At 33.5% G+C, this 23,916-nt stretch overlaps 1 protein-coding gene across 3 annotated transcripts in view; it reads left to right on the top strand.

The window, feature by feature from the left end:
- Positions 1-23,916, top strand: part of LOC149808292 (ras-related protein Rab-10-like) — a 94,949-nt gene that overhangs the window by 49,532 nt on the left and 21,501 nt on the right. For all 3 annotated transcript variants that reach the window (XM_089975686.1, XM_089975699.1, XM_089975692.1), the window contains exons 5-7: positions 2,568-2,645; positions 13,139-13,228; positions 16,575-16,640. In XM_089975686.1, the coding sequence (XP_089831812.1) occupies positions 2,568-2,645; positions 13,139-13,228; positions 16,575-16,640 (234 nt within the window). The remainder of the gene's footprint in view (positions 1-2,567; positions 2,646-13,138; positions 13,229-16,574; positions 16,641-23,916) is intronic.

The following is a 23,916-nucleotide window of genomic DNA, read 5'->3' as shown; positions in this document are numbered from 1 at the left end:
AGCCTGAATATCACTACAAACAGACTTGCTTTCCATCACAGTAGCCTATGGTTTAATCAACAGTTCCAGCATTTGCTTTAGGTTATGTATACAGCTATCATAGACTGGTGGTTTCCTTAAGCTTTCAAAATCATCAAAGATCATCTCCTGCCATTACCTGTCATATAATTTAAAACTATTACTTGCAAAATTGACACATTGTATTGTTATGACTCAGCAGTCTTAAAATAAGTAACCAAAAAGTGAAAACCAAGAATTTAAGTAAATTCAGCAGATAATTTATTTCCCTAGAAAACAAAGTGAAATGTTAAAAAAAAATACAATAATGTGAATTAAATCCCAGATAGGCCTAAAAGTTTTATCACAAGTCCAAAGTATGGAGTATTCTGAACGACTTTCATTGGTGCTTCAAATTAATTCCAATTTTGAATATGCTGATGTACCAATAGCCTACAATAGCATTGATATGCTAGCAGTTTTGATGTATCACAATGATATATTCCAAAATGCTATTGAATGAATTCACAATAATCCCAAAATAATGATTTAGTCGCAAAGTATTAATGAGCTCTTTGCAATTCCCAAGGAATAATTTAAATAAATAATTCCTCTGAAATTAAAACTTAAACACAACTAAAAGACTGATTCAACTAGTCAGATGTTAAAGTTGGATTAAATAATTTCTGTCTGCTTATCCCTTATATAAAAACCTTGGACACATTATGAGGACCAGAATGAGGGTAATCTTAATGGAAATTTCCATAAAACTGTAAACACAAAATTTTGTTCCAGGAATCTTCTAGTGTCAGAATCCAGGCTGTATCCAGAACTCAAGCCTATTAAATATGTTTGGCTACAAATAATAATAATCTCAATTTATATTCTACAATAATACACTAAAATTTGCTATGTGATATGTTAGTTACAACAACAAAAAAAACATGAATAAAGTAGGTCCAAACACCTATTCTCAGTTATGGATAAATGTTAATTACACAGTACAAATTAAATGTACATAATATTTAAGCTGAGGAAACCGAATCCATAACTCCCATCAAGTTCAGCTGGTTTGCATTGTACTATGTGCAGATAATGTCAAATATTATCTATATGACATGGGTAAGAGTCTGTATGGTCAGTTGCTACATCCATTAAGCAAAACAGTTGGTTTGACATTATGAAATGCAGTCTATTTTACATTCCATGTGCATGTGTTAAAATGTGTTTTTTGGAGTCATCAATGGCCTTGCATTGCATTTTAGAATTACCATGTGAGATTGTGTCTTGTGGAGTCATCAATGACCTCACATTGAATACTTAAGAACTACCATTTGTCTTGATCATACTTTGTCATTTTTTAAAAATAACATATATGGGGAAGTTTCCTGATAGTAGTTTCATTTTCATGATTTTTGCAATCACACAAAAAAGAACAAGCATATAATTGCCCAAAATTAAACATGGTAATTTATTTTTGACTCATAAATTGGCAAAGCTGTAACAGTATAGAAATTTCTCCATAATAGCCATTTAGTTTGTATGTTATTCAAAAGTGGTGGTGATGGATCTTTGTCCGTGAATGTTTGCTTGTACATTTCTTGTGTTCACTTTATACTTACTAATTATAAAACATACATTTTTTGTGTTCACTTTATACTTAATAATTACAAGTCATACATTTTTTGTGTTCACTTTATACTTACTAACTATAAGTTGCATATTTCTTGTGTTCACTTTATACTTACTAATTATAAGTCATACTTGTCTTATGTTCACTTTATACTTACTAATTGTAAGTCATACATTTATTGTGTGCAGTTTGTACTTCCTAATTATAAGTCATACATTTCTTGTGTTCACTTTATACTTACTAATTATAAGTCATACATTTTTTGTGTTCACTTTGTACTTACTAACTATAAGTTACATATTTCTTGTGTTCACTTTATATTTACTAATTATAAGTCATACATTTCTTGTGTTTACTTTATACTTACTAATTATAAGTCATACATTTCTTGTGTTTACTTTATACTTACTAGTTGTAAGTCATACATTTTTCTTGTGTTCACTTTATTCTTACTAACTATAAGTTACATATTTCTTGTGTTCACTTTATACTTACTAATTATAAGTCATACATTTCTTGTGTTCACTTTATACTTACTAATTATAAGTCATACATTTCTTGTGTTCACTTTATACTTATTAATTATAAGAGCCTCATTTACCTCACGGAACCTACTTTTGCTTGATCGTGACTTGTTTGTGACTTATAGCTGTTTATTTTAAACTGACAAAGGAAATAATAAGCAAGTAAAGGATAGTTTGTCTGTGCAGAAAAATAATGCTAAGAATCATGAATAAGTCATGTGGTAACTAATTACCTCTGACAAGTGGCACACACCCCTTAATATTCTTAAAAGAACAATTGTATACATTAATAAAATATAATACATGAATGCATTATTTAACCTGTAGGATATAATATATGAATGCATTATTTAGCCTGTAGGGTATGGTATGATGGTACATGTTAATACATGAAATCATTTTTTACCCTGTAGGGTATAATGCTGGTATATGATATATGCAATAGAAGATCCTTTGAAGCCCTTCCAAAGTGGTTGTCATATATTCATGAGGTAAGTAAACTTGAAACTTGTCTTCAGTACTGTAAGTTCACTTTTTCTTAATGTTCCAAAGATTTTCTTCTGTACTATGTTACGACTCTTAGGTCTTAATCTTAATAACAACAAAGAGCGAACAAATAAGTTTTGTAAAATTCAGCAAACTATTTCCCTAGAATACAAAGGGAAAATGTAAAACCATCTTACTGTATTTTTTAATTAAATCCAAAATAATACTGAAAGTTCCATCACTAGTCCAAAAATATAGAGTATTCCAAATGAATTCCAGTGGCGTTAGGGATAAATTCCAATATTGAATGTGCTGATATGCCTGTAGTTTCAAATTTGCTAATGACCTGGAATGTGGTGATGTGTTAAAAGTCTTTAATGTACCACTGTAATATAATCCAAAATGTCCTTGGCTGAATTCAATATAAATGCAAATTAATGATTTAGTCAAAGAAGTAATAATCCACACTTCATAATTTGTTAATAATTTAAGTAAATCACCAAATTAAAAACTAAACACAACAATAAGACTGATTCCACTTTGGATGTTATGGTAGGAATTGGTAATTTTGCAAGTAAACAACATTGATATAGAAAGCTAAGACACAATAATAGAGCCAGGATGTAGGTCAGTTTCCTTTCTAAAACACTCAGAATTGTTAACAAGTTTAGGAATTTCCAAGTGAAAAACTAATGTCCTAGACTCAGATTCAAATAAACTTGTTTAACTCCAATAATAATGATATAAATATTTATTGTATAATCAAAGAGAAATAATAGCTTTGTATTATGTTGTTTACAAAATAAATGTCGCTAGTTAAGTTGACCATTAACTTGGTATTGGACTAAGATCAGTACAATATACAGATATGCGTAACATAATCATGGAGAAAAGCTAATAAAATTAAGTATATATGACAACTGTAAATTTATTTTCTGTTAGTCTTTCAAAGGTTGTCTTCAATATGGTAAATTCACTTTTTCTTAGTTTTCCAAAATTCATCTTTGGTACTATAAATTCACTTTCTCCTAGTGTTCTATAGTTTGTCTTCAGTACTGTAAATTCACTTTCTCTTAGTGTTCCAAATTTTGTCTTTGGTACTGTAAATTCACTTTTCTTAGTGTTCCAAAGTTTGTCTTTGGTACTGTAAATTCACTTTCTCTTAGTGTTCCAAAGTTTGTATTTGGTACTGTAAATTCACTTTTTCTTAGTGTTCCAAAGTTTATCTTGAGTACTTAAAAGTCACTTGTTCTTAGTGTTCCAAAGGTTGTCTTAAGTACATTAAATTCACATTTATTTTTTGTTCCAAAGTTTGCTATAAACCATAGATATGAAAACACAACAAATAATAATCAATCTATGAAGACATGAACTTCCTTCTCAGTCAGCAAAAACTTGTCCCCTTCCCAGTCCCAATCAACTGGCCCCCCTTCCCAGGCCATAAATGTAAGTGTTATTGAAAATGATGTTTTCTCCAAAACCATGAAATTTGACACAAAACTTGGATTATAATAGTACTTTTCACGGCCTAAGCTCAGACTTTAGTCCACTTTCATTTGGCATCAGAATACTTGCACTGCATGAAGTTTTATTTGCTTATGTAGAACTATAATATTTTGAAAATCATATAGAAATGAAATTGGATTTTGTAATTTTAAACATTTTGTAAGAACAGTAGCTACATTAAACTAATTGAAATGTTCTGATAGAGAGTTGCTGCTTGGAACTGGTGACTGCATAATCACTGGTCATTCTGAACTCTATGCATTATTTGTGAATTAGCAAGATAGCATATAATAGAAGGAATATTTTATGTCAACAACTAATAAAAGAAAGGCACAGAATTAAGGACAAGTAACAGTCATATGATAACAGGTTCTACATGACAGCTGGTGCAAACCCTCTGTGAAACTAACAATATTGCCTATCCAAAATGATAGAAATCATGAAAGCTTGGGCGGTGTTATGATGCTGTCTAACAATGATTAGGACTCCTTAATAGCATCACCTAAATAACAGGTAATGTATTTACTTGCTTGTAAGTAAAATCTACCTGCAAATTTCATAGACCCAGATCTGATATTTTATGATGTGTTGGCAGATCTTGGTCTATGCAGTTTTTTAAAACTAATCAGTACAGCAAACACTTAGACCCGATCACCTGGCACATTATGGAATGGCAGATGTGTCCGTGTTGTTTGCAGTTGGACAACCTAACTCACATGTGGTAAACTGTTCGTAATAGTATAAACATTTCCAGTACCATGAGTGATTAACAGATCTCCAAATTATCAACTTCAAAAATAGATTACACAAAGTAAGTTTGTTGTCAACTGGCTTGATAAATTCTGCATGCTTTGCTAATGTAACGTTTTAACAGACTTGTGTAAGAGTAATGTCTCATGTACTGACAGTGTCAAGTACATGGCTGAGTGTAGTCGCTGCCTGACATTAGTGCAGTGCAAGAGAAAGGGTCATGTATTACTAGTTTTTATGTATTTGAATGCATTAGACTTGATATGATCATCCATGTAGTCCACAGGGCGAATATTTTATATCTTTCCATTTCTTAAATGTATTTGTAGACAGACTTGTACTAACTTTGTATGACAGTCAATAAAGGGGCACTTACATCCACACAAACTATTGCCCATTATATCGAAGAAGATGATCGCTCTATAATTCTCATATTTTCTCGTGAGACTTAGTTTTTCTTTAAGAAAAATTTAATTTCCAGATTCCTTCTATATTTTATACTTCTTATGGATCCCATCTTAAAGAAGTGATTCAATTTCACATGCATGATTTTTTTCCTCAACCGTATTCTCCATTACTAACCAATGAACGATTTATACTCCATTAGCTGAGTATATTTTTATGGGATAATGTAGTGGTACAAATATGCTAGCATTGTTTATGCTGCTAATGTCTATTTGGTAGTTTTTATTGTGACTGACCACTCACTTCGGTGGCCTAGTGGTTAGAGTGTCCGCCTCAGATGAGGGAGGTCATGGGTTCGATTCCCAACCAAGTCATACTAAAGATTTACAAAAATGGTACCTACAGCTGCCTCACTTGGCACTCAGCATTAAGAGGTTAGTGTTAGGACTGGTCAGCCTGGTGTCAGGATAATGTGACTGGGTGGGACATCATGCTACATGTTTGTGGCATGATGCCCCAGTGCTAGACATCACTATTAACTGCCACACTGCAGACATCATAGCGATATGACTGAAAAATTGTTAAAGCTACATTAAAATTCCAAATCACACACACACACACACACACTTTATTGTGACTTTTTTTAATTTGCAAAATATATTAATTTCAGTTATGCCTTTCAGTAATTTGTGTGAAAAGTAGAATCCTGGTTGATACTTTTTAAAAATCCATATAAAAAAGAAATGCAAGTAGAAGGTCATAATGATTTCAATGCAAGTAAAAGGTCATATTGATTTCAATACAAGTGGAAGGTCATATTGATTTCAATGCAAGTAGAAGGTCATATTGATTTCAATGCAAGTAGAAGGTGATATTGATTTCAATGCAAGTGGAAGGTCATATTGATTTCAAAGCAAGTAGAAGGTCATGTTGATTTCAAAGCAAGTAGAAGGTCATATTGATTTCAAAGCAAGTAGAAGGTGATGTTGATTTCAATGCAAGTAGAAGGTCATATTGATTTCAAAGCAAGTAGAAGGTCATATTGATTTCAAAGCAAGTAGAAGGTGATATTGATTTCAATGCAAGTAGAAGGTGATGTTGATTTCAATGCAAGTGGAAGGTCATATTGATTTCAATGCAAGTAGAAGGTTATATTGATTTCAAAGCAAGTAGAAGATCATATTGATTTCAAAGCAAGTAGGAGGTCATATTGATTTCAAAGCAAGTAGAAGGTGATATAGATTTCAATGCAAGTAGAAGGTGATGTTGATTTCAATGCAAGTACAAGGTCATATTGATTTCAAAGCAAGTAGAAGGTCATATTGATTTCAAAGCAAGTAGAAGGTCATATTGATTTCAAAGCAAGTAGAAGGTCATATTGATTTCAATGCAAGTAGAAGGTGATGTTGATTTCAATGCAAGTGGAAGGTCATATTGATTTCAAAGCAAGTAGAAGGTCATATTGATTTCAAAGCAAGTAGGAGGTCATATTGATTTCAAAGCAAGTAGAAGGTCATATTGATTTCAATGCAAGTAGAAGGTTATATTGATTTCAAAGCAAGTAGAAGGTCATATTGATTTCAAAGCAAGTAGGAGGTCATATTGATTTCAAAGCAAGTAGAAGGTCATATTGATTTCAAAGCAAGTAGAAGGTGATATTGATTTCAATGCAAGTAGAAGGTGATGTTGATTTCAATGCAAGTAGAAGGTCATATTGATTTCAAAGCAAGTAGAAGGTCATATTGATTTCAAAGCAAGTAGAAGGTCATATTGATTTCAAAGCAAGTAGAAGGTGATATTGATTTCAATGCAAGTAGAAGGTGATGTTGATTTCAATGCAAGTGGAAGGTCATATTGATTTCAATGCAAGTAGAAGGTTATATTGATTTCAAAGCATGTATAAGGTGATATTGATTTTAATGCCAGTATAAGGTCATATTGATTTCAATGTAAGTTGAAGGTCATATTGATTTCAATGCAAGTAGAAGGTCATATTGATTTCAATGCAAGTAGAAGTCATATTGATTTCAAATCAAGTAGAAGGTCATATTGATTTCAATGCAAGTAGAAGGTCATATTGATTTTAATGCAAGTAGAAGTCATATTGATTTTCAGTAGACCTTAGTTACAAAGTTGCTGATCTCTTGGTACAGAGAAACTTCTGAAAACCAGGCACTCATGGGACAGACAGGAATATCTGGTTTTCAGAGGGTTTGGTTTTCAGAAAGAGGAGAGTGCATTCCGATATCTTTTTGAATCAATACCAATACTCTGAGGTTATCAAGAAGGAAATAATATTTGTTGCAATTTTATATTTTTATTTATTTCCATTAAAATATTGGTGTATCATATAATTAAAAAGCAGATACACATCAGCAGTATAATCTGTAACTATAACAACACATACAACACAGATTAATGGTGCAATCATACATGATTAGTTAAAGAAAACCTACACAAGTCACTCTCTTGAGAAAGATTGATCAAGCATGGTGTGTTCTCACTGATTAAGCTGGCGAACTAGATAACTCTCCCCTTCATCATTACTAACTTTTTTCCCAAGATAATAATTGACTTTGTGAATTGTGAAGTTTTTTAGTTGCTGACGTAACACTTCCTGTTGAGATATATGAATTTCTGTAAGTTTTTTTAATTACAATTTCATTATTCTTACTCACAGGATTTTCAACTCATGCACTGTCAACCCTCACACTATGATAAGTTTCCATCACTGCAGCCTCCCATTCAGAATTATCATGCATACTTTTGGTATCTATGAGATCACAATTGTTGAACTCTAACTTTATTCTCTCACTGGATCTGACAAAAGAATCTCATCAGCATCATGATCAGTGCCCAGCACTGTCTGACAATGGAACATTTTCCTCTAAATCTGGCAACACATTCTTACTTGTTTCAGGTTTTATTTGCTGCCATGATTGTCAATCCAGTGAACTGCATCCAGTACTTTGATAGGTCTGCACACCTAACAAAACTAACACTGTCAATTTTGGCATGGAGTGATTTTATCATCCTTGTAGTAGATGTTGAAAATATGAATGATGGTGATTGTGAAACTCATCTTTTGGTTAAACTGCGATGTAATTTTTGCCAATATGTTTATTGCAGTATTTTAATGCACATATTTTATATACACTGCACTCTTTGAAATAGTTCAACATTTACTGTCGTGGTTCATAATAGAAAGTGACTTAACCAAGTTCACATAGCAAAACTTGCATGATGGAAGTCAATACACTTAACAAGAGTGTGGATAGATCAATCAGCACTGGCAAAATATTGAAATAATTTTAATGTCACCATTGTGATAGAACGTGTGGGGGTGGATGGGTGGAAGGGCTAGTATATTATGAATTTTACAAATCTGCTTGGCTACTTTTAAAGTTACTGTAACATTTATTTTAAGCTGGACTCAACATACTGTCTAATTTTAAAGTGATATTGTATGTACTTGTATTTGATCTTGATATAAATTAATAGGGTTTTTAAAAAAATAATGTTTTCTACATGATTTACATATAAATTTATTGTAATTTGTGATGTCTTGGGATTGATGGCTTACTTCTTTTAATGACTACAGAAAAATTTTCTGACTGGAAAAGTGACTTTAATCATAAAAGAAATTTTCACTATAAAGGTCCAAGTCAGTAGTGTTGCAAATGTGGCATATAACTGTATAGTTTTTGTTATATATGTATACATGGGTGCATGTATATATATTTACATGTAAATATACATACATGTACACACATGTAGTATATAACTAACTCATATTAAGATCTTATTCATAATATCATACATGTACACATAGGTAAATGTATAAACATTTACATGTGTGTGTGTATATATATATATATATATATATATATATATATATATATATATACACACACATACATACATACATATGTTGCATTTAACTAATCCATATTAAGATCTTATTAATAATATAATACTTTATATACACACTTACAAGTCAAGCCCAACTGCAGACTGTATAGACCATTTCAGAGTTATTATCTCCCCTTAAAAATATCAGAGGGCGTCTAGGTGAAACTCACTTCCGGATAGTTCAGTCAATAAAGATGGCAGATGTAGATCAAGAAAATGTGAACAAACCGCTCACATTCTGCAAGCAAGATCAATATCTCACTATTTTAAAAAGAACATTGTCATTGTTTAATCAATTGTTTTTACATCTATTATCTTTTTCACCATATTGCACTGCTCCCAGCTTTCAAATAAGTGTCCTCTGCCCATTTCAGAACTTCATTATCTTTCATTTTTTCCTCATGTTCTAGTTTGTATTATTTGATTGTTTGAAAGTGTATCACTGTGTAAAAAGATTGTTATTGCAATTTATCTCGCTTGAAGAATAATGAAAATATGTTTATTTTTTACAGCTTTAATCATTGCAGTTACTGGAGGTTGAACGACAAAGAGAAAAAAATTCAAACTTCTTAAGGTTCTTTTATTATTGATTTAGACTGTTGCATTTCAATTAATGTTCATTATATTTTTCATGAAATAACTTGAGTTATATCTAGGAAGGATATATTTTTTTCAAAATGCACAAATGTCATCCACACTTGAACAGACAGGCACACATACCAGTCTCCTTGATGATTATTTTAATTTTTTTCCCTTGAATGGTTGGAATTTGGAGAAATATTGATGTTAGACACACTTTGCATGTATAGGACATTTGTGGCTCTCACCTATCTGCCTGTCTGTCCATATGTCTGTCTGTCTCATTTCATCTGGTGCATGGTTATGTATATGCTTGAATGAATGTGTGTTCGCATACGTATATTACATAAACATACTTCTGGTTAAAAATGAGTATATAATGGTGCTAAGATAGAAAGAGTGACTGATAGATAAAGACAACAGATATGAATATTTGTGAGTATCCATTTATTCTTACACACAGTGTCTTTTTAAAATCATACTGTCTGCAATTTTACATCCAGTCATGTGGATCAGTATTGACTTAAAAGGCAAACCATAGTAATAGGACAGAATCTGTGAAATAATTGGCTCTTTTAAACTTGAATATTTGATGCAAGGAAAGTTAAACAGAATTAAATTAGTTTTAATAAGGCTGTTCCAGATGAATTTGCTGGTGGCAATCAGAAATGTTTTGTAATGACCCCAGCAAATTTTAAGTTATTACGTGTCAGCATAAGGAAAGAAAAAGCATGCTGAAAGTTACTGCATGCACAGTCTGATACTTGATGTTTCAAGTTTTGAGAAAACAAGCGAGGAATGTAAATAATTAAATATTAGGCTGAATGAATGCATGACTATATTTGACTGGACATAGCAAGAAAAAAAAATATGTATATGAGGAAATACTTTTTTGATTGACCGCTCTGGTGGTCTAGTGGTTAGAGTGTCCAGCTCGGACATGGGAGGTTGTGGGATCGATCCCGGCTGAGTCATGCCAAAGACTTACGATAATAGTACTAACAGCTGTCTTGCTTGGCACTCAGCATTAAGGGGTTAGTGTTAGGACTGGTCAGCCTGGTGTCAGGATAATGTGACTGGGTGGGACATCATGCTACATGTCTGCAATATGATACCCCAGTGCTAGGCATCACTATAAACTGCCACACTGCAGACATCGTAGCGATATGACTGAAAAATTGTTAAGGTTACATTAAAAATCCAAATCACACACAAACACACACACTTTTTTGATTGTTTAGAGATGGGAGACCCCCCCACCTAAAACAAAATGAAACCAAAAAACGTCATTGGGCATGTTTGCCCAAATATTAATAAATATTCTTTCTACATGAATTACACTCCTTTATCTTTATGATAGCTAATGTAATTATTGCTTTGTTAAGTTCCTCTGAATACATTAATATACTGTGTTCCATTTAAAAAAAATGTTTCTGGCTTAAAATATTTGGCATTGCAGATCAGCTGATGTATCGAACTTGTGTTATAATTTTTTTTTTGAACTCATTTTATAACTTTCTTAACTCCTGTTATAAACAAACTATTAGCCTTGAGAAAATAAATGAGAAAAAAGGATATATCAATGCATGAAAAATGCAAATTGTTGAGATGGTTTTCGTTAAAGTTATGCAGCCAAAAATGTGCAATAAATGTTTAAAATTGGAGAGCACAGTGAAATGTTCTACAAATATATTTGAAATTATGGATAATGAATCTATATTATCTGGTATAATATAAATATGGACAGTGTATTTAATTTAATTTTTTGATGTCATTTAAGTATGGACAGTAAATATTATTTAATTACCTGATACAATGTAAGTATGGACACCGAATCTAATTATATGACATAATGTCTATAATTATTCTCCTAGCATGAACAAAAGACATATAATTTAGTCATTGGTTTAACCATACTCATCTTTAGTACAGCTTAGATTCCTTCCTTTGTTGACTTTATGTTTCGCTAGCCAAGTGTAAAACATTGCAAAATTCTGAACTATCCGGAATGGAATTTTTTTGTGGGCATGCACATTGGAGCTAAGGGAGTAATTTTAAGCGCTACGATCAGTAACTCTGTTGCAACCATGAAGCCCTCTATAGGACCAGATCTACTGTCAATGCGTCAGCAGATTTAGGTCTGTTTATTTTGTAAGGAGTAATTAGTAGAACAAACAACATGGACCCAGATCTTTTGGCACATTATGTGTTCACAGATTTAGGTCTGTGCATTTCGTAAGGAGTAATTAGTAGAACAAACAACATGGACCGAGATCTTTTGGCACATTATGTGTCAGCAGATTTAGGTCTGTGCATTTTGTAAGGAGTAATTAGTAGAACAAACAACATGGACCCAGATCTTTTGGAACATTATGTGTCAGCAGATTTAGGTTTGTGCATTTTGTAAGGAGTAATTAGTAGAACAAACAACATGGACCCATATTGTTTGGCACATTATGTGTCAGCAGATTTAGGTCTGAGCATTTTGTAAGGAGTAATTAGTAGAACAAACAACATGGACCCAGATCTTTTGGAACATTATGTGTCAGCAGATTTAGGTTTGTGCATTTTGTAACGAGTAATTAGTAGAACAAACAATCTTTTGTCATCAGATCAGGGTTTGTGTTGTTTGCAAGTTGACTCTTTTAGCAAGTCTATATCATACATGTACATGTATGTTGCTTGCAATTAGACTCTTTTAACAAGTCTGTATCATACATGTACATATATGCTGTTTGCACTTAGACTTATTTAGCAAGTTTATATTGTACATGTATGTTTTGTCGGATTGTGGCCATCAAAAGATGTGATGCTTACCTTAGAAAAACAATATGAAGATCTAGTATGACAGAAGATTCATTAAAAGGCCATTCCCTATTCCTATTTCTGTGTGTGCAAACTTTCATATGAGAATATGTGTACTTTAGAACACCTCCCTTTTAAATAAATTTCTAAAGTGGGCACACAGGGCTTATTAAAGATGAGGTTCTGCAGCATGCCATGTGACTCCTCTATGTTCCATAATTAAACTTCTCCAACATGTCACATGAATCATGTATTTTCCATCATTAAACTTCTACAACATGTCAGTTGATTCCAATATTTTCCATAAGTAAACTTCTCCAACGTATCTCATAACTCCTCTATTTTCCATAATTAAACTCCAACATGTCACTTGACTTAAGTATTACACATAATTAAAGTTCTACATCATGTCAAAGTACTCATGCATTTTGCATAATTAAACTTTCCCAACATTTCACATGACTCGTGTATTTTACATAATTACACTTCCACAACAATGTTACAAGTGCATTTAATAAATGAATTATCTCATTATTTTCAGTGTTGTAAAGACAGTGTTGTGTTGGTGTTGATTGGAAACAAGAGTGATAAACAGGATAAGAGACAGGTGCCCTATCTAGAGGCACAAAAGGTCTGTACATGCTTCAGTTATTTGTCTTGATGCATTTGCAGCACAAAAGGTCTGTACATGCTTCAGTTATTTGTCTTGATGCATTTGCAGCACAAAAGGTCTGTACATGCTTCAGTTATTTGTCTTGATGCATTTGCAGCACAAAAGGTCTGTACATGCTTCAGTTATTTGTCTTGATGCATTTGCAGCACAAAAGGTCTGTACATGCTTCAGTTATTTGTCTTGATGCATTTGCAACACAAAAGGTCTGTACATGCTTCAGTTATTTGTCTTGATGCATATCAACACAAAAGGTCTGTACATGCTTCAGTTATTTGTCTTGATGCATTTGCAACACAAAAGGTCTGTACATGCTTCAGTTATTTGTCTTGATGCATTTGCAACACAAAAGGTCTGTACATGCTTCAGTTATTTGTCTTAATGCATTTGCAACAAAAAAGGTCTGTACATGCTTCAGTTATTTGTCTTGATGCATTTGCAACACAAAAGGTCTGTACATGCTTCAGTTATTTGTCTTAATGCATTTGCAACAAAAAAGGTCTGTACATGCATCAGTTATTTGTCTTGATGCATTTGCAACACAAAAGGTCTGTACATGCTTCAGTTATTTGTCTTGATGCATTTGCAACACAAAAGGTCTGTACATGCTTCAGTTGTTTGTCTTGATGCATATCAACACAAAAGGTCTGTACTTGCTTCAGTTATTTGTCTTGATGCATATCAACACAAAATATCTGTACATGCTTCAGTTGTTTGTCTTGATGCATATCAACACAAAAAGTCTGTACAGGTTTAAGTTATTTGTCTTGATGCATGTCAACACAAAATGTCTGTACATGCTTCAGTTGTTTGTCTTGATGCATATCGACACAAAAAGTCTGTACAGGTTTAAGTTATTTGTCTTGATGCATTTGCAACACAAAAGGTCTGTACATGCTTCAGTTATTTGTCTTGATGCATTTGCAACACAAAATGTCCGTACATGCTTCAGTTATTTGTCTTGATGCATTTGCAACACAAAAGGTCTGTACATGCTTCAGTTATTTGTCTTGATGCATTTGCAGCAATAAAGGTCTGTACATGCTTCAGTTATTTGTCTTGATGCATATCAGCATTGTCAAAAGCCACTGTTACTAAGAGTAGAAGAACCTCTCAATGACCTATTGTCAATAGCCACTGTTACTAAGGGTAGAAAAACCTCTCAATGACCTATTGTCAACAGCCACTGTTACTAAGAGTAGAAAAACCTTTCAATGACCTATTGTCAATAGCCACTGTTACTAAGAGTAAAGAAACCTTTCAATGACCTATTGTCAAAAGCCACTGTTACTAAGAGTAAAGAAACCTTTCAATGACCTATTGTCAAAAGCCACTGTTTCTAAGAGTAGAAAAACCTCTCAATGACCTATTGTCAAAAGCCACTGTTACTAAGAGTAGTGAAACCTTTCAATGACCTATTGTCAAAAGCCACTGTTACTAAGAGTAGTGAAACCTTTCAATGACCTATTGTCAAAAGCCACTGTTTCTAAGAGTAGTGAAACCTTTCAATGACCTATTGTCAAAAGCCACTGTTACTAAGAGTAGAAAACCTTTCAATGACCTATTGTCAAAAGCCACTGTTGCTAAGAGTAGAAAAACCCTTAAGTGTACTATTGTCAGAAGCCACTGTTATTGAGAGGAGAAAAACCTTTTCATGGCCTATGGTCTTAAAGCCACTGTTACTAAGAGTAGAAAACCTTTCAATGACCTGTTGTCAAAAGCTACTGTTACTAAGAGTAGAAAACCTTTCAATGACCTATTGTCAAAAACTACTGTTACTAAGAGTAGAAAACCTTTCAATGACCTATTGTCAAAAGCCACTGTTGCTAAGAGTAGAAAAACCCTTAAGTGTACTATTGTCAGAAGCCACTGTTATTGAGAGGAGAAAAACCTTTTCATGGCCTATGGTCTTAAAGCCACTGTTACTAAGAGTAGAAAACCTTTCAATGACCTACTGTCAGAAGTCACTGTTACAAATAGTAGAAAAACCTTTCAATGACTTGTTGTCAAAAGCCACTGAACAGAATTTGACCAAATTTGGCACAAAGCATCTTGGTATGAAGGCCTTTCTTATGTATGCATATGAACCAGTTACCATCAGATATGGTCATTGTCATATGATACAGTTACCATCAGATATGGCCATTGTCATATGATACAGTTACCATCGGATATGGCCATTGTCATATGATACAGTTACCATCGGATATGGCCATTGTCATATGATACAGTTACCATCGGATATGGCCATTGTCATATGATACAGTTACCATCAGATATGGCCATTGTCATATGATACAGTTACCATCAGATATGGCCATTGTCATATGATACAGTTACCATCAGATATGGTCATTGTCATATGATACAGTTACCATCGGATATGGCCATTGTCATATGATACAGTTACCATCGGATATGGCCATTGTCATATGATACAGTTACCATCGGATATGGCCATTGTCATATGATACAGTTACCATCAGATATGGCCATTGTCATATGATACAGTTACCATCAGATATGGCCATTGTCATATGATACAGTTACCATCAGATATGGTCAATGTCATATGATACAATTGCCATCAGATATGGGCAGTGTCATATGATACAATTACCATCAGATATGGCCATTGTCATATGATACAGTTACCATCGGATATGGCCATTGTCATATGATACAGTTACCATCGGATATGGCCATTGTCATATGATACAGTTACCATCAGATATGGCCATTGTCATATGATACAGTTACCATCAGATATGGTCAATGTCATATGATACAATTGCCATCAGATATGGGCAGTGTCATATGATACAATTACCATCAGATATGACCATTGTCATATGATACAGTTACCGTCAGATATGGTCATTGTCATATGATACAGTTACCATCGGATATGGCCATTGTCATATGATACAGTTACCATCAGATATGGCCATTGTCATATGATACAGTTACCATCAGATATGGTCAATGTCATATGATACAATTGCCATCAGATATGGGCAGTGTCATATGATACAGAGAAAATATTAGATGGCAGAAATTCAGATAGCATCCTGCTGACCCCATTTCTTGGCCAACTGCCATTATTTGTGGCATTTAGGTAGATGCCATTATTTGTGGCATTTAGGTAGATGCCATTATTTGTGGCATTTAGGTAGATGTTAGCCAGGTGAGCCTTGAAAAGCATTTTGAAAATAACTATAGTTTTGTTCTTAAGCTAATTATGTATTAACTTAAATCTGCTTACAGTTGTGGTAAAAATGGTCTTAATTTTTCTTTTTCAATGTAGTTTGCTGATGAAAATGATATTGAATTTTTTGAAGCAAGTGCTAAAATGAAGAACAATTTAGAAAAGGTATGTAGTATCATTGAATACATATTTGAAAATTTTGTTTTGAGTATGTATGCATGTATGTTACTCTGTGTGTGTGTGTGTACATATATATATATATATATATATATATATATATATATATATATATATATATATATATATATATATATATACACACCAAAAAGGTTTAGGTATTCACAGCTGGACTTCCTTCATGTAGCATATCCCAGTTGCCTCCTAATGACTTGTTAAGAGTTTGTTTCTGTATCTAGACAAGCTTGCATACTGTCACTGAGTCTTGTCTATCTAGACATGCTTGAATACTGTTACTGAGTCTTGACTATCTAGACAAGCTTGCATACTGTTACTAAGTTTTGACCATATCTAGGTAAGCTTGCATACTGTTACTAAGCCTTAACTGTATCTAGACAAGCTTGCATGCTGTTACTAAGTCTTGACTATATCTAGACAAGCTTCCATACTAAGTCTTGACTATCTAGATATGCTTGAATACTGTTACAAAGCCTTGACTGTATCTAGGTAAGCTTGCTTACTGTTACTGAACCTTAACTGTATATAGACAAGCTTGCATACTGTTACTAAGTCTTGACTGTATCTATTAAAGCTTTCAGACTAAGCTTGCAAACTGATACTGAGTCTTGACTATCTAGACAAGTTTGCATACTTTTACTGAGTCTTGACTGTATTTAGACAAGCTTGCATACTTTTACTAGGTTTTGACTGTATCTAGACAAGCTTGTGAACTAAATCTTGACTAGACAAGCTTGCATACTGTTACTAAGTGTTGACTATCTAGACAAGCTTGTGTGCTAAGTCTTGACTATCTAGACAAGTTTGTGAACTGTTACTAAGTCTTGACTGTATCTAGACAACCTTGCATACTTTTAATAAGTTTTGACTGTATCTAGACAAACTTGTGTATTAAGTCTTCACTATCTAGACAAGTTTGTGAACTGTTACTAAGTCTAGGCTGTATCTAGACAAGCTTGCATACTGTTACTGAGTCTTGACTATCTTGACAAGCTTGCATACTGTTACTGAGTCTTGACTGTATCTAGACAAACTTGCATGCTAAATCTTGACTATCTAGATAAGCTTGCATACTGTTACTAAGTCTTGACTTTAGACAAGCTTGCATACATATTTCTAAGTCTTGACTGTATCTAGACAAGCAGCTTACAGACTGTTACTGAGTCTTGACTGTATCTAGAAAAGCAGCTTACAAACTGTTACTGAGTCTTGACTGTATCTAGACAAGCAGCTTACAAACTGTTACTGAGTCTTGACTGTTTCTAGACAAGCAGCTTACAAACTGTTACTGAGTCTTGACTGTATCTAGACAAGCTTACATACTGTTACTGAGTCTTGACTGTAGGCAAGCAGCTTACAAACTGTTACTGAGTCTTGACTGTATCTAGACAAGCAGCTTACAAACTGTTACTGAGTCTTGACTGTATCTAGACAAGCTTACATACTGTTACTGAGTCTTGACTGTATCTAGACAATCTTGCACACTGTTACTGAGTCTTGACTATCTAGACAAGCTTTTGTACTAAGTCTTGACTATCTAGACAAGCTTGCATACTGTTACTAAGTTTTGACTGTATCTAGACAAATGTGCATACTGTTACAGAGTCTTGACTGTATCTAGACAAGCTTACATACTGTTACTGAGTCTTGACTGTATCTAGACAAGCTTGCATACTGTTACTAAGTTTTGACTGTATCTAGACAAGCTTGTATACTAAATCTTGACTATCTAGACAAGCTTGCATACAGTCACTGAGTCTTGACTATCTAGACAAGCTTGCATACTGTTACTGAGTCTTTACCATATCTAGGTAAGCTTGCATACTGTTACTAAGCCTTAACTGTGTCTAGACAAGCTTGCATGCTGTTACAAAGTCTTGACTGTATCTAGACAAGCTTCCATACTAAGTTTTGACTATCTAGATATGCTTGAATACTGTTACAAAGCCTTGACTGTATCTAGGTAAGCTTGCTTGCTGTTACTAAGCCTTAACTGTATATAGACAAGCTTGCATACTGTAACTAAGTCTGGTTGTATCTGTTAAAGCTTTCAGACTAAGTCTTGACTATCTAGACAAGCTTGCAAACTGATACTGAGTCTTGACTATCTAGACAAGTTTGCATACTTTTACTGAGTCTTGACTGTATTTAGACAAGCTTGCATGCTTTTACTAAGTTTTGACTGTATCTAGACAAGCTTGTGAACTGAATCATGACTAGACAAGCTTGCACGCTGTTACTAAGTGTTGACTATCTAGACAAGCTTGTGTGCTAAGTCTTGACTATCTAGACAAGTTTGTGAACTGTTACTAAGTCTAGACTGTACCTAGACAAGCTTGCATTACTGTTACTGAATCTTGACTGTATCTAGACAAGCTTGCATACTGTTACTGAGTCTTGACTATCTAGACTAGCTTGCTTACTATGTTTTGACTATCTAGACAAGTTTGCATACTGTTACTGAGTCTTGACTCTCTAGACAAGCTTGCATACTTTACTAAGTTTTGACTGTATCTAGACAAGCTTGCTTTTGTACTAAGTCTTGACTATCTAGACAAGCTTGCATACTGTTACTGAGTCTAGACTGTATCTAGACAAGCTTGCATTTTGTTGCTAAGTTTTGACTGTATCTAGACAAGCTTGTATACTAAGTCTTGACTATCCAGACAATCTTGCATACTGTTACTAAGTTTTGACTGCATCTAGACAAACTTGCATACTAAATCTTGACTATCTAGATAAGCTTGCAGCTTACAAACTGTTACTGAGTCTTGACTGTATCTAAAGAAGCTTACATACTGTTACTAAGTTTTGACTGTATCTAGACAAGTTTGTATACTATTACTGAGTCTTGACTATCTAGACAAGTTTGCATACTTTTACTAAGTTTTGATTGTATCTAGACAAGCCTGTGTACTAAGTCTTGACTATCTAGACAAGTTTGCATACTGTTACTAAGTCTTGACTGTATCTAGACAAACTTGTGTACTAAGTCTTGACTCTCTAGACAAGTTTGTGAACTGTTACTAAGTCTAGGCTGTATCTAGACAAGCTTGCATACTGTTACTGTGTCTTGACTATCTTGACAAGCTTGCATACTGTTACTGAGTCTTGACTGTATCTAGACAAGCTTGCATTTTGTTACTAAGTTTTAACTGTATCTAGACAAGCTTGCATACTAAATCTTGACTACCTAGATAAGCTTGCATACTGTTTCTGAGTCTTGACTTTATCTAGACAAGGTTGCATACTGTTACTAAGTCTTGACTGTATCTAGACAAGCAGTTTACAAACTGTTACTGAGGCTTGGCTCTATCTAGACAAGCTTACATACTGTTATTGAGTCTTGACTATCTAGACAAGCTTTTGTACTAAGTCTTGACTATCTAGACAAGCTTGCATACTGTTACTGAGTCTAGACTGTATCTAGACAAGCTTGCAGTTTGTTACTAAGTTTTGACTGGATATATATATATATATATATATATTTATATATATATATATATATTGCACAGATTAATGATATTTTAATACATAAAAATACATAAAGCTGGATCTTATTAAGATACATATATCTCTATTGATAACTATCTCTAAAATCTATGAATAAATAGAGATAAACAATTTTATTAATATTTTTATTTTTGTTATGTATCATGCACATTAAAGAAAAGATACATTAAAAAAATATTTGACTATCCGGCTTGCACACTGTTACAAAGTCTTGACAGTCTAGACAGGCTTGCACACTGTTACTAAGTCTTGACAATCTAGACAAGCTTGCACACTGTTACTAAGTCTAGACTATCTAGACAGGCTTGCACACTGTTGCTAAGTCTTGACTATCTAGACAAGCTTGCACACTGTTGCTAAGTCTTGACAATTTAGACAAGCTTGCACACTGTTACTAAGTCTAGACTATCTAGACAGGCTTGCACACTGTTGCTAAGTCTAGACTATCTAGACAAGCTTGCACACTGTTGCTAAATTTTGACTATCTAGACAGGCTTGCACACTGTTGCTAAGTCTTGACTATCTAGACAGGCTTGCACACTGTTGCTAAGTCTTGACTATCTAGATAGGCTTGCACACTGTTGCTAAGTCTTGACTATCTGGACAGGCTTGCACACTGTTGGTAAGTCTAGAGTTATCTAGAAAAAAATCTCATTTATCTACTCTTCTTATTCCAATCCATACACAAACACACTCATTTTCAAATTCTGCCACAAATAAGGCATCTGCTAGAAGCATTGGCCTATTTTAAAGAGAGGAAACCACTTATAATGATTTTGGTTTGCATTCAGATGGAATTGACATTGATCAGCCATTCTCAGACTTTGATGAAATGGATAGGGTGGGGAATGTATCACATTTAACAAATTATCAAACTTGAGATCAGGATAGAAGATATTTTCCTGTCTTAATGAATGCAAGATTCAGATCATTCTTCAGCAAAGATAAACTGACAACACTCAGTTTTCAACAAAAACTATCTTTTATCAATTTGTATCTCTTAATTCATTGATCTGTATTTCTTAATTCATTGATCTGTATTTCTTAATTCATTGATTTGTATCTCTTAATTCATTAATCTGTATTGTTTGGTTCATTGATCTGTACCTCAGACATGATTTTTCTCCATTTTAAAGCGAAATTCCACTTTTTTCCTGACTTGAATCAGATTTTTCATGATATAGTCCGTTTTTTATATCATCTTCGATCTGGTTTTTAAAAAATGGTCTGTCTGGTCCCATTCCGTAATGACCCTTGTAGAGTATTTGTTCCATATATTAGTTAGCACACGACTCTCATAAAGACTATTATGACTGGTCAAAAGCTTAAGTTCATCCAATGAATCTTTGTGTAATGGAAACTGATGGCAATGGAAAGAAGAAGCATGCTTGCAAAAAACATGACATCCTGAGTTGTTGAGAGAGACCATGACACGAAAAGTTTAGGTAAAGGTTTAAAAAATGTATGTAAATGAGAATGATTGGAGCGAAAAGTTGGCAGAAATTTAGTTATAAGAAAACTGAATGCTAAAGGACTGGCATTTTATGACCTTTGCAATAAAGATCTGAATTACGGTACTCACAGTTGGAAGAGTTTGGAACAGCACCTACAAAAGAAGCTGCATACAGAAAAATTGAAGCTTAGAAGGCATCTGGTAAAAGTGTAATTAATTACTATAAGAAGAAAGATTTCTTGCATGAGAGAACAGATGTAGCCCTCTGTCAGAATGTGTACTGCATGTCGCCAATACAAGCACCAGCTTGAAAGGAAAAAGGCTCTTGTTGAGAAGGAAAAGAAACAATTGCACATTGAGCAAAAAAAAGTCAGTGGTGACACAAAGGAAGGCTAAAGAAATCTTTGCCAAAGCCGCAAAAACAGCTTGACTGGCATATCAACAGGTTGTGTCCAGTAGAGAAAAAGACAAGTGAATGTATGGGATTGTTTGTATATAGTTGATGTGCTTAAGTGTTTACTTTACAAATTTGTTATGAAAAGAGAGACGTATAATATGTTTGCTGCAAAAATTGACAAATTATTGTGACTTAATTACAATGTGAACACTGACATGCACATGATATAACTTGAGCATTAATAGTATTGGATAACCAATGCATGTGACAATAAATATTGTGAAATTATTCAAGTTGAACATTTTTGGCACATTTTCTAGTTTTTCAAATGATTATTTTGTTTTATATTATGATCATAAGTTGCATCAGGGGCAGTTTTTTATGATTGTAAAATGCATTTTTGGCCTGGGGCCTTTGGCCCCATGGATAACCAGATCAGGGGCACTGCCCCCCGAGACCCCTTCGGGGGAGGACCCGCAAATCCCACTTAAAATCTTTTCAGCTTTTTTAATGCAAGACCAAAATCATGTCTGGTATCTCTTAATTGATTGAATTGTATCTCTTAATTCATTGATTTGTATCTTCTCATTCATTGATCTGTATCTCTTAATTCATTGATTTTTTTTATTCATTGATCTGTATCTCTTAATTCATTGATTTTTTTATTCATTGATCTGTATCACTTTATTGATTTTTTTATTCATTGATCTGTATCACTTAATTCATTGATTTTTTATTCATTGATCTGTATCACTTAATTCATTGATTTTTTTATTCATTGATCTGTATCTCTTAATTCATTGATTTGTATCTTTTGATTCATTGATCTGTATCTCTGATTTCATTGATCTGTATCATAATTCATTGATCTGTATCTTTTGATTCATTGATCTGTATCTCTGATTTCATTGATCTGTATCATAATTCATTGATCTGTATCTTCTGATTCATTGATCTGTATATCTGTAGACCGCTCCGGTGGCCTAGTGGTTAGAGCATCCACCTCAGATGCATGAGGTTGTGGTTTGATTCCCAGTAAGTAATACCAAAGACTTACAAAAATGGTACTTACAGCTGCCCTGCTTGGTGCTCAGCATTAAGAGGTTAGTGTTAGGACTGGTCAGCCTGGTGTCAGGGTAATGTGACTGGGTGGGATATCATGCTACATGTCTGCAGCATGATGTCCTAGAGCTTGACATCGCTATAAACTTTCACACTGCAGACATCATAGCAAGATGACTGAAAAGTTGTTAAAGCTACATTCAAAATCCAAATCACACATACACACACTGTATCTCTTAAATCATTGATCTGTATCTTTCGTGCATGGGTTCGAGTCTCAGGTTTGGACAATGTGAATATGTGAGAAAACTTGACAGCAGTTTCTCGTGTGTCGGTTGTTCTTTCTGGAATTTTCATGGGTTCTTGCTCCACCATTTATACTGGCCGCCAGGTATAGCCTATCTGGTACTGAAAAATGGAGTTAAACCCAACATCAACAACAAATGTATCTTTTGATTCATTGATCTGTATCTCTTAATTCATTGATCTGTATCTCTTAATTCATTGATATATATCTCTTAATTCATTGTTATGTATCTCCTTATTCATTGATATGTATTTATTAATTCATTGATATGTATTTCTTAATTCATTGATATGTCTCTTAATTCATTGATCTGTATCTCTTAATTCATTGATCTGTATCTCTGAATTCATTGATAAACTGTTTTGTAATTGAAGATTTTACTTTTTTGTAAATATTGCACTATTAAAATTGTTCAAGATGTTTACAGCTGGTCTAAATATTGCACTTTCAGAATGTTTAAAAAGATTACAGTTGATTTTAACTTTCACTGTTTACTTTAAGCCATGCTATTTGG

The sequence above is a fragment of the Sinohyriopsis cumingii genome, chromosome 1, assembly GCF_028554795.1.
Source record: "Sinohyriopsis cumingii isolate HCF-2022 chromosome 1, ASM2855479v2, whole genome shotgun sequence".
Classification (NCBI taxonomy): Eukaryota; Metazoa; Mollusca; class Bivalvia; order Unionida; family Unionidae; genus Sinohyriopsis; species Sinohyriopsis cumingii.
The sequence above is the reverse complement of the archived record's forward strand: the minus strand, read 5'-3'. Positions and strand labels throughout refer to the sequence as shown.